Source organism: Gekko japonicus, unplaced genomic scaffold (genome assembly GCF_001447785.1).
Source record: "Gekko japonicus isolate JY-2015 unplaced genomic scaffold, Gekko_japonicus_V1.1 scaffold3454, whole genome shotgun sequence".
NCBI classification, from domain to species: Eukaryota; Metazoa; Chordata; class Lepidosauria; order Squamata; family Gekkonidae; genus Gekko; species Gekko japonicus.
The window spans coordinates 64,819-75,961 of NW_015173243.1; the positions used below are offsets into that span (position 1 = coordinate 64,819).

At 45.4% G+C, this 11,143-nt stretch overlaps 1 protein-coding gene across 1 annotated transcript in view; it reads left to right on the plus strand.

Moving 5' to 3' along the window:
• Positions 1 to 10,662, plus strand: part of LOC107120131 (serpin B4-like) — a 20,876-nt gene extending 10,214 nt beyond the window's left edge. The window contains exons 4-7 of the mRNA XM_015422777.1: positions 2,146 to 2,263; positions 4,922 to 5,064; positions 7,644 to 7,799; positions 9,433 to 10,662. Coding sequence (XP_015278263.1) covers positions 2,146 to 2,263; positions 4,922 to 5,064; positions 7,644 to 7,799; positions 9,433 to 9,840 — 825 coding nt within the window. The 3' untranslated portion in view covers positions 9,841 to 10,662. The remainder of the gene's footprint in view (positions 1 to 2,145; positions 2,264 to 4,921; positions 5,065 to 7,643; positions 7,800 to 9,432) is intronic.
• Positions 10,663 to 11,143: the final 481 nt, after the last annotated feature.

Here is an 11,143-nt window from a genome sequence, read left to right on the forward strand (position 1 = left end):
TGGGGACAGGCACGGGTGTTTCTGGGAATGCACCTGCTTTTCTTCATGTTGCCACATGCATGGTTGCAGCTGACACGGGCAAATATTTGATCTACTTATTCTCGATGTGTAAACAAACACACAATGCTGGAAAAGAATGAGTGCCACTTGTTTGTATGAGTCAGTTCATAAAATACCTTTTACTGGGATATCCAGAGACTTTAAAATATCGACAAGGATGCATATACTAACTAATCTGGCCTAAATGGTTAGATATCCTGGGCAAGTCTGATACTCTTTAGAACAAAGAAGCAGGTAGGCACACAGTTTACAGTTGATGAAGATAATTCAGAAAGGGGGAAAATGCAACCAATGGAAATAAAAAATGAATTTCTTCAAATAATGGCACACAAATACACATGAATACACATGAATTATACAGAATAAGACTACTCAGGGTTATTTTGGGGGCAGGAAAAAACAGGAATGCACAGGAACGGAGTTCCAGCTGGCTCCCGAGTTGGCCACGCACAGCAGGAACTCATTAGCATAATAGGCCACACCCAACAGCAGAAACTCATTAGGGTTGGCTACATTAGGGGTGTGTGGCCTAACATGCAAAGGAGTTCCTGCTACAAAAAAAAGCCCTGGGTTTTGACAACAAACAAGGTAGAATAAGAAGCAAAAGGTGGGTGTGGCTGGATGACCACACTTCTGGTAATATGGGGGTGCGGCCTAATGTGCTAATGAGCTGCTCTGTCAGGGGTGTGGTCTAATATGCTAATGTGTTTCTGCTGTTGGGTGTGGCCTATTATGCTAATGAGTTCCTTCTGGGCTTTCTCTACAAAAAAGGCCCTGAGACTACTGATCCATCAAAGTCAGTGTTGTCTATTCGGATTGGTAGTTGTTGTCCAGTAGTGGCTCTCCAGGGTCTCAGGCAGAGGTCTTCCACATCACTCATGGCTGATCCTTTTAAACTGGAAGTGCAGGGGATTGAATGTGGGACCTTCTGCATGTAAAGCAGAGGGTCTTCCACTGAGCCATGACTCCATCCTTCAATGGGTTTAGAAGAGTGTAACTCTGCTTAGGGTGGCACAGCTGGGATAGAAGGCTGGTCAAGGGATACGTTGTACTGTGTGCAGGCCCGTAGCCAGGATTTTGCAGCTTGTGGGGCAGATTTTTTTCTGGCGAGGCTGAAGTTCTCAGTGCAGAAAGAAAAGCCACTTAGCCAATAGAATGCTGTTACCAGGATAGAGTTCTAGATTGCAAGCTGTCAGCCACTTTAGACGACAGTTCTCAGCTGCTGCAAGTTAATCCCTTCTGCCAGCCTAAGCAGCAATTCTGATAAGAAGCCTGCAGGTGGATGTGATGATGTCTATAGACAAGAAAGCTAACACTTAAACAGAAAAACTCTTTTAAAGGAGACCAGTTTCTTGACACAGAGTTAGAAGGTATCCTAGAGGTCACCTACTCCAACCTCCTCGCTCAGTGCGGGGATTAGTCAACTACAGCGCCCCACTCTGCTTAAAGGAGTGCATGCCTTAAAAATAAGTTTTTAAATGATTGGAAAAAAGCATTTACGGGGGGGGGGAGCATTTACAGAATAAATTCTTGTAGGTCTTTGTCAAAAGCCCCACGGTAGCTACGGGCCTGACTGTGTACCAAATCAGCCATTTCTGGCCCAAAATATGCTGGGCTTTTGTGGAATAAATTTGCCTTGGCATCATTCGATAGACCTCGTTGTGCAACTCTCCCTTTGGAAAGATTCTCCTGTGCCGGAGACTAGTTCTGAATCAGCACCCAGGGAGGACGAGGCAAAGGAAGGAACTTCAAGAGGTGCAGCCCAGCAGGCAGGCAGGAGAAAAGCCTACCTGTCACCACACCCTCATCTATGCAACTTACAAAAGGACAGGAGCTCGGCTGTGCCCCTTTTAAGTAGGTCACTCCAGTAGGTTGCTGATCCTCATGAGAGATAAGTAGAAGTGCTCCCTCCCCCCCCCCAGGAGAACTGTTCATGTTTGCATCATTTGCACAAGGATTGCCATCATAATCATAATCAATAGTAAAGTCGTAACAGTGTAAGTTCTATCTCCCTTCTAGTACATTAAGCAGATCAGAACCTCCCACTGCTCCCCGTTTAGTAATATGTGCTCTCGTGTTCTCCAGCAATATGTACGCCGCACTAAGGAATTATACCATTCTGAGCTGGAAAGGGTTGACTTTCTGAATGCAGCTGAACGGGCCAGAAGAACTATTAATTCGTGGGTCGAAAGTCAAACGAATGGTAAGCCTGCATGCATTTTGTACACACTTAAAAAGCAAATGAATGCGTTTGGCAAATTGCAAACACTGATCTGCGTTTGGTCAATTGCAGGCTCAGGGACCAACATATCTACGGGACCGTCTCTGCCATCATGTCCCCAGGAGAGTGTTGCACTCTTCAGATAGTAGCTTACTGGTGGTCCCCAGCCCCAAAGGCTATCCTTGACCAGGGCCAGGTGTCAGACTCCTGCAACAAACAGAATCAATGACTTGCTTCTTTAGAAGAAAAGTTTATTGATACAGTATTGGCAGGGCATCACTACTTCAGAATCCATGTTAAGACCAGGGGTCATTTCCTGCAGGAGCGCACAGGAGCGGCGCTCCAGCAGTAAAGAGCCCAGGGGGCGGGCACATGCAACAAGCCTCGCCTCCTGCTCCCAGCAGCCCTCAGTCAGAGCAAGAAGCAGCCAGGTAAGTTGCAGAGCCCCCCCCCCGCACCCCCCCCTGCCCCAAACAGTCCAGTGGCACCTTTAAGACCAAGTTTTATTCAGGTACGAGCTCTCCCTCCTCTGCGAGGACAGATCTGCACGTTCCCCCCCCCCCATAGCTAGCAATCCAAAACAGTCCAGTGGAGCCTGAGCGGTGGGTGTTGCCTTCTGACACACTTCCGGTGATGTCAGGGGGTGAGGCATATGCAAATAAGTTATGCTAATGAGTTATGCTAATGAGCGCCTGCACCTCTTTTTCCACGAAATGACCCCTGGTTAAGAGTAAAGCAGAAAGCACGGGGTGGACAGATATACAGGGTTCAAAGAGGGTCACCAGGTGGCAGAGAGCCAATCAAGGTGCCAGGCGAGGCCTGACAGAAAAGAGCGGCCCCTTATTCCCAGGGATGATGTTACAACTATGAACCAAGGTCATACACATAAACCATACAGATAAGGGAGCATCACCCAGACAGCATGAAAGCGAAAGTAACATTCCAAGGAATCTCTTCCCCCTCCACACCAGCCTTCATGGCAGCGAGCTGACACCAGGGCCTTTTTGATCCTGGCCCCAGCCTGGTGGAACTTTCTTCCAAGTACCATTAAGGTCCTGCAGGACCTGATAAAATGCCACAGGGCCTGCAAGGCTGAGATGTTTCCGCCAGGCTTTTGGTTGAGGACAACCATGGCTTTCATCTTGGCTGGCACCCTCTTCCATTCGCTACATCTGTCTTACCCCTTCCCCCCTTCCTGCAAAGTGGCCGGCAGTCTGAAATGGGATTAATTTGTTCGCCATCGGATTTAAAATGTGCTGTTCTATTTTAATTGTTTTATCTAGTGTATGTTTTTATTCGTATTGTACATTGTCCAGAGCCCTGCAGTTGCAGAGATGGTGCGATTAATTAATTTAACAACAACAACAATAATAATAATAATACTGCCATTGGCCTAGATTTGCAATGCAGCACTGCCTCCTTGTATAGATATTTTGTTATTTAAATTCAAATACCTTTTATTGGCATACAATATTAGAAGCATTTCCCAACAATACAATTCAAAAGAAATTATAAAATAGATAGTCATGGCTATGTCAGGCCTAACTCAAGTTGTCACAAGCTAGATTTGACCATACAAAAGATGCCTGAATCATAAAATAAATTGGCATTCTAAACTTTTAAAACTTAAGTTTTTAGACTTATAAATTAAGAATCATTAATATGATCAGGGTCACTTCCATTTTATAAAACCATGGAGAAACTTAGCGGTCAGTTCAATGATCTCCGGATCTCGTGAAGCAAGGAGAAATTGTACCTTGATTCTATCCGATTGGCCTGCTACCAACCTAAGGGGGGTATTTTGTTATTTAGTAAATCTTCCTTTCCGTCCTCTGCTATTATATTATATAGATTATTTTCATGAAACATTTCTTGCTGAATTGGCTGGGTATTACCTTACAAGGGTCTTCCTGGAAGGCCCCAGGCTTACTACAGTAGCCGAAAATAGAGACAACAGGAAGTGGTGCATTTATTGGCATATGCAGGGCTATTTTGGGGCAGGAACGCACAGGAACGGAGTTCCGGCTGGCTCCTGAGTTAGCCACGCCCAGCAGGAGCTCATTAGCATAATAGGCCACACCCAATAGCAGACACTCATTAGGATTGGCTACATTAGGGGTGTGTGGCCTAACATGCAAAGGAGTTCCTGCTACAAAAAAAGGCCCTGGGTTTTGACAACAAACAAGGTAGACAGAATAAGAAGCAAAAGGTGGGTGTGGCTGGATGAGCACACTTCTGGTAACATGGGGGTGTGGCCTAATGTGCTAATGAGTGGTGCTGTCGGGGTGTGGCCTATTATACTAATGAGTTTCTGGTGTTGGGTGTGGCCTATTATGCTAATGAGTTCCTTCTGGGCTTTCTCTACAAAAAGAGCCCTGGCATATGTTTGCAATGCATCAGATAGCCACAGCCTGTGAAAGAAAAAAGGTCAAAAGTAGAGTTGTCGCTTTTAAATTTAGCAAAAGGAAGACAGGATTGTTCCAGCTTGTTCCCACATAACCTGTTTTTTTATTATTGTTATTATTTATTGGTCATTTGATCCTTTGAAACATTTCTACGGCTATAAATGACAGAAACGATTTCCCAGCAATAAGTCATTGCTTCAGACGCGGCTTACTTTGTTTTCTTTTCACAACAAAGGCAAAATCCAGGACCTTTTCCCCGCCCACACTCTTGATCCATCGACTGTTCTGGTGTTAGTGAATGCTGTCTATTTCAAAGGGAAGTGGCTGTCAAGGTTTAAGAAAGAGTACACGGAAGAATTGCCTTTTTGGTCAAATAAGGTATGGCGTCTCCTGCAGCCGAAGCGGAAAGAAAGCCTTTTGCGGGAAAGACGTGCAACTGCACAGTGACCATTATTGTTCCGTACCTGGCTGGGCAGCTCCCCTCCAGTTTCTCGTTAATCCTACTCTTGCTGAAAGGCTAAGCAAACAAAAGGCAAGACACAAATCCGATCCCATAGTGAGTAATGCAGTCTGTACACATAGGCAGTTTTGGCACATAGCTGTCAAGAGGTGGGTGCAGCTCTGCATTTGCAAGAGAACGCACAGCCAGATGTGCCTCCCCAGTCAACACCATGCATGACTGATGAGGAGGTGCATTCCCATGCACACTGTTACTGAGACGGAAGACAGTTTCCCCGGAAAACATCTTGCACTATTAGTTACGCAGGGCTCTTTTTGTAGCAGGAACTCCTTTGCATATTAGGCGACACCCCCCTAGTGTAGCCAATCCTCCAAGAGCTTACAGAGCACTTCTTACAGGGGCTACTGTAAGCTCTTAGAGGATTGGCTACATTAGGGGTGTGTGGCCTAATATGCAAAGGAGTTCCTGCTACAAAAAGAGCCGTAGCCAATTCTCCAGGAGCTTACAGAGCTCTTCTTACAGGGGCTACTGTAAGCTCTTGGGGGATTGGCTACATCAGGGGTGTGTGGCCTAATATGCAAAGGAGTTCCTGCTACAAAAAGAGCCCGCATGCAAAAACCTTCCTGTATGCCGCTGTGCCTGGATTGGGGCTGAAGAATATTTTTTGAATCTACTACCTCTGGCCTAGGGTTGCCAGGTCACCTTTGGCCACTGGCACGGGATGGGGGGGGTAGGGTTGCCAGATCCAGGTTAGGAAACTCCTGGAGATTTGAGGATGGAGCCTGGGGAGGCCAGGGACCTCGGTGGGCTCCAGTGCCACAGAGTCCGCCCTCTGAAGCATCTGTTTTCTCCAAGGGCACTGATCTCTGTAGACTGGAGATGAGCTGTAATTCGGGGGGAATCCCCAGGTCCTGCCTGGAGGCTGGCATCCCTACATATCAGGCCTGTTTAACTCCCTTCATTCTACACGGCTGCATCCACTGCCCATGCCTTATGCTATGCTACCAAATCCAATAAGCAGCTTCCCTCTTCTCTTCTAGTCCTCTCTTCAAAGTCTTTTTTTTTTTTTGCGCTGTCAAGTCACAGCTGGCTTCTGGCAACCCGTTGGAGTTTTCAAGGCAAGAGACGTTCAGAGGTGGCTGGCCACTCCCTGCCTCCGCATCACGACCCTGGTATTCCTTGGAGGTCTCCCATCCAAAGACTAGCCAAGGCTGACCCTGCTTAGCTTTTGCGGTCTGACGAGATTGGAGTAGGCTGGGCTATCATGGTCAATTATGGAGTCACCATATTTACTTCTCCGATAGCACTGTTGTGAGCAGAAACACTCTTAGCCGTGGGGCAACCACGGCAGTTGTCCTGGATACCCATCATGGGACCAGTCTTACCGCAACCTCCCTACCATGTGAGAAACTGGGGGTAGTATGTGTGCAGTAAGTCCACCTCCATTGCATTTGGGTCACTAAAAACCCCCAACAAGCTGCTCATGGAGATACAGGCTCCCCTTAGTAACTGTAAGTGGCAAACCATATCCAGCCTCCTTATCTTTGCCTTTCATCATTCCTACGGAAGCATGCCCCCCCCCCCAATACTCTTCTCCCAAATTCAGCCGATGGAGGTTAACTAGTGTCTCAGTGTAAGTCCATTTCTGCACTCTCCTTTAAATCCATGTTCCCATCATAGGACCAGTCCTCCAAGCAATTCTGCACTAAAATCGAGTTCAACCTTCTTTTTATTCTGCCCCCCCCCCGCATTCTGCATTGCATTCCCTCCCTTCCATGGTCAGCCCAGTTTCAGCCTGCTGTTGCCCCGGGTTATTTGGATGCTGTTTTTCCCTGGACTTAAATGGCCTCGACTCGAACACTGAGAAAATCCGGAGTAGCAGGCAAATGCGGAAAGGACCGAAGTGTCCCTAGAGGCTTTCCTTGAGCTACAGAGTCTATAGGCTTCGATGGCGATGAGCAGTTACAAAAGAGAACAAGTGTTGTGTAGCGGTGAGCAGAGTTCCCTCTAAGCTGAGTTAGCTCACAGTTTTTTAGCCTCTGGCTCACACATCTTTGTCTCAGCTCAGGAAAGAGGGCTCCAGAGCAAACCAATTCACACAGGAGCCAAATTGCTCGCTCACAACCTGATTGCCGGGAGCTCACAAAGTAGCATTTTTGCTCACAGGACTCCACAGCCTGCAGGGAGCATTGGCGGTGAGCCTGCAGAGCCATAGATACCTGGCTTTTTCAGCTCAGTCCTAAAATCTCAGTGGATCAGCCACCATTTCTCAGCATAAAGACCTATGTTTCCTCTTGTGAGGAAAATGGTGGACACATAGACCCTCCTGCCATCCAAAGAGTACAATGGCAGTCAAGCAGCAACCCCCTTTGTGGCTTTAAAGAAGGGCCTGGGCTCCCGCCAGAGAGACCAAATCGTTGCCTCTCTTCCCGCAATGGGCCTTGCTCCTAGTTTCTTATATAAAACTGAATAATATGTTTCTCCTACTTTGTTACAGAAAATGAGCAAGAAGGTGCCAATGATGTTTCAGCATGGAAAATTTAAATTGGCCAGAATTCAAGACCCTCCTGTTAAAGTGCTTGAACTTCCTTATGAGGGTGAAGAGCTAAGCATGGTTATCATGCTCCCTGAGGATGGTGCTTGTCTAGAACAGGTAATTTAAAAAAAATTTAAGGCATCTGAAGTTGTTGATGGGCAGGTATTCCTTGGTAAGTCACAGGGTTTGCATTCAGATGGTCTGCTGTCTTGGCATCTCTAGCTGCAAGGATCCCAAAAAGCAGAGCTGAGAAAGTCCTCTGCCTTAAGCCCTGGAGAGTCAATGATATCTGCGTTCGATAGTACTGTCCTCAGTAGACCAGTGATCTCATTCAGCACAGGACAAGTTCATATGATGATAAGCAAGTGTCAGACCCCGGTCCAGTTATACTCAATAACGCTCTCTTTGGCAGTGATGAGTTTATCAAAGCATATGCAAGATGTCATCGTGTTAGAACTGAAATCTTTTGGCAGGTACAATCTTATTATAGAAAATGAAACAGGTCCCATCCAACCCCCAAGCAGGGCTATTTTTGGGCAGGAACGCACAGGAACGGAGTTCCAGCTGGCTCCCAAGTTGACCATGACCAGCAGGAACCCATTAGCATAATAGGCCACACCCAACAGCAGAAACTCATTAGGATTGACTACATTAGGGGTGTGTGGCCTAACATGCAAAGGAGTTCCTGCTACAAAAAAGCCCTGGGTTTTGACAACAAACAAGGTCAACAGAATAACAAGCAAAAGGTGGGTGTGGCTGGATAACCACACTTCTGGTAACGTGGGGGTGTGGCCTAATGTGCTAATGAGCTGGGCTGTCAGGGGTGTGGCCTAATATGCTAATGAGTGTCTGCTGTTGGGTGTGGCCTATTATGCTAATGAGTTCCTGCTGGGCTTTCTCTACTAAAAGAGCCCTGCCCCCAAGCATACGTCACGTCCACACTTCGCCTAATTGCCATGCCAACCGGGGGAGATATATGCCCTGGCTCTTTTTATAGCAGGAACTGCTTTGCATATTAGGCGACACACCCTTAATGTGGCCAATCCTCCACGAGCTTACAGTAGCCCCTGTAAGAAGAGCTCTGTAAGATCTTGGAGGATTGGCTACATTATGGGGGGTGTCGCCTAATATGCAAAGGAGTTCCTGCTACAAAAGGAGCCCTGGTCAATCTAGAGTCTCAGATGGTGCAAGTATGTGCTCAGGGTCGCTTCTCCTGGGAAAGCAGAACAGGGAGGAGAAGGGCACGTCTTTTGGAAAGTTACATCTTCTAAAAGCAAAGGTCCCGGTCACTCCCTCACACTCACCCCCACCCTCAGGAATATGCCCTCCTCCCAACCTTTATGGCAACCGAAGCAAGCATAGCATAACAAGGTTTGACAGCAAGATACCGAAGTGGCAATACCCATCTACGTTACTATCTTGAATGGACAATCTCTGCATTTTTAGGGGTACCCTATCATTCATGGGTTTGAGAAGCCCAGCATTGTATTTTGCCACACAAACTGACTCCCGCAGAGGTGTCCAAACTCTGTAATAAGATCAACCTAGGAATAATTATGAAAAGAGCTTCTCTCTACATAATTCCTCCATTTCTCCTTTAAAATCTTGGTCAATAGTTTTGACTTTGGTGAAGTTTGACCATAAAGGCATATTGAGATTATATGGCATGATATAAATACATATAAATAAATACAAACAACGGACCAATCAATAACAATACTGTTCTGTCTGTGATTTTCCTTCACTCTAGCTGGAAAGTTCTCTTACCTACAAGAAAATCGAAGAGTGGACCAGTTCGGCAAACATGCGCCCCTGCAAAGTGAATGTGTATCTTCCCAGGTTTAAACTAGAAGAGAAATATAAACTTAATGCCGCCTTGCAGTCAATGGGAATGACTGATGCTTTTATGAAAGGAAAAGCTAATTTCACTGGGATATCTGAGAACATGGGGATGGCTGTGTCCAATGTCACTCACAAGTGCTTTATAGAAGTCAATGAAGAAGGTACAGAAGCAGCTGCTGCCACTGGAGTAGAAATAGTTCCAAAGAGTGCACAATTTCCATTGGAGTTTAAGGCAGATCGTCCATTCCTCTTCTTTATTATAAACAATATAGCAGCAAAGAGCATTCTCTTCTTTGGTAAATATTTGTCACCTTAAGTGACATGCCATTTGGAAAAAAAAGTCCTCCCATTTAGTCCTGTAGTAGGGGAAACAATTATATTACATTCATCTTTACTATGCCTAGACTTTTCTCCCCTTTTTAAGGAGCAAATACAGCTTTTAGCCCTGTTTTCAGTCAGCTATGTAAACTCTTCTTAACTAGATTTATCTTGGAGTGAATCTGGTTTGAGATGATCCTTGTGCTGGTAGTTGCTTGTAGGGATGGGCATGAATTCCAAAAATACAGTCTGTTTTGTGGTTCGTGGCCAAACCACGAACTGAACCGGGAGGCTCCCGGGCAAACAATCAATTTGTTTCAGTTTGTGGAGGGCAGGGAGCAGAAAACATGGATTTAAAGGGACTCTGAGCCATTTATACCATTCTGAGTACTGAGAAGAGTTTTAAATGGCTTGGAGACCCTCAGCTGTTTGTTGCTGAAAAATGATACAAAGTATACTGTGATAGAATTACTAAGAAATATACTTCACCATACTTCACCAATTACTGCATAATTATCATGAGCTAGGAAACCAAATTACAAATCACCTTTAAAGTGCATTTCATAACATACACAATTTACGAAGTCAAGTACATAATCATTTAATCATTCATAATCAGAATTCCTTATCAGATTACAGTTCATATAAAGGATCCGCTTGTATTCTTCCTATTTCTTCAGACTCTTCAGTTGCAACTTTAAAGTGTATTGTGCTGCTAATATTAATTTCTTATGTGTGTATCAACTCACAAGATCTACTCATAGAGATATGATTCAACCTTTCCAAATTCTTCTAACTTTCCAAAAGTAAACAGTAATTTTCAAAAAAAAAAAAAAGACAGTAGGAACCCACCAAATTCCAATTCTCACAACTCTGTTTTCTAGTTTACGGAGCCACCAGCATTTAATTCCCTTTCACAGAATGCTTTGTCAAAGACGGAACAATAAAACTGTCACACCACCAGCTTCCACTTTTCATATCCCACAAAACATCACATTCTTACACACAAGACCAACATATTTTCAGCTGCTTTTCACAGTGGGGTATAAAGGGACTCTGAGCCATTTAACCCCCTTCCAAGTGCTCAGAGTCCCATTCAACCCCTGCTGCAAAAATAGCAGAGCAGAGGGGTGCAGAAAGCAGGGGTTTAAAGGGACTCTGAGCCCTTTAAACCCCCTTCTGGTATTCACAAACTGTCACAAACCACCCACAAACTGCTTAAAAGTTCATGGAAGTTTGTGATGGTAGATTTGCCACCAACTTTGGTTCATGAAAACACAAATGGGCTAAAATTCATCATG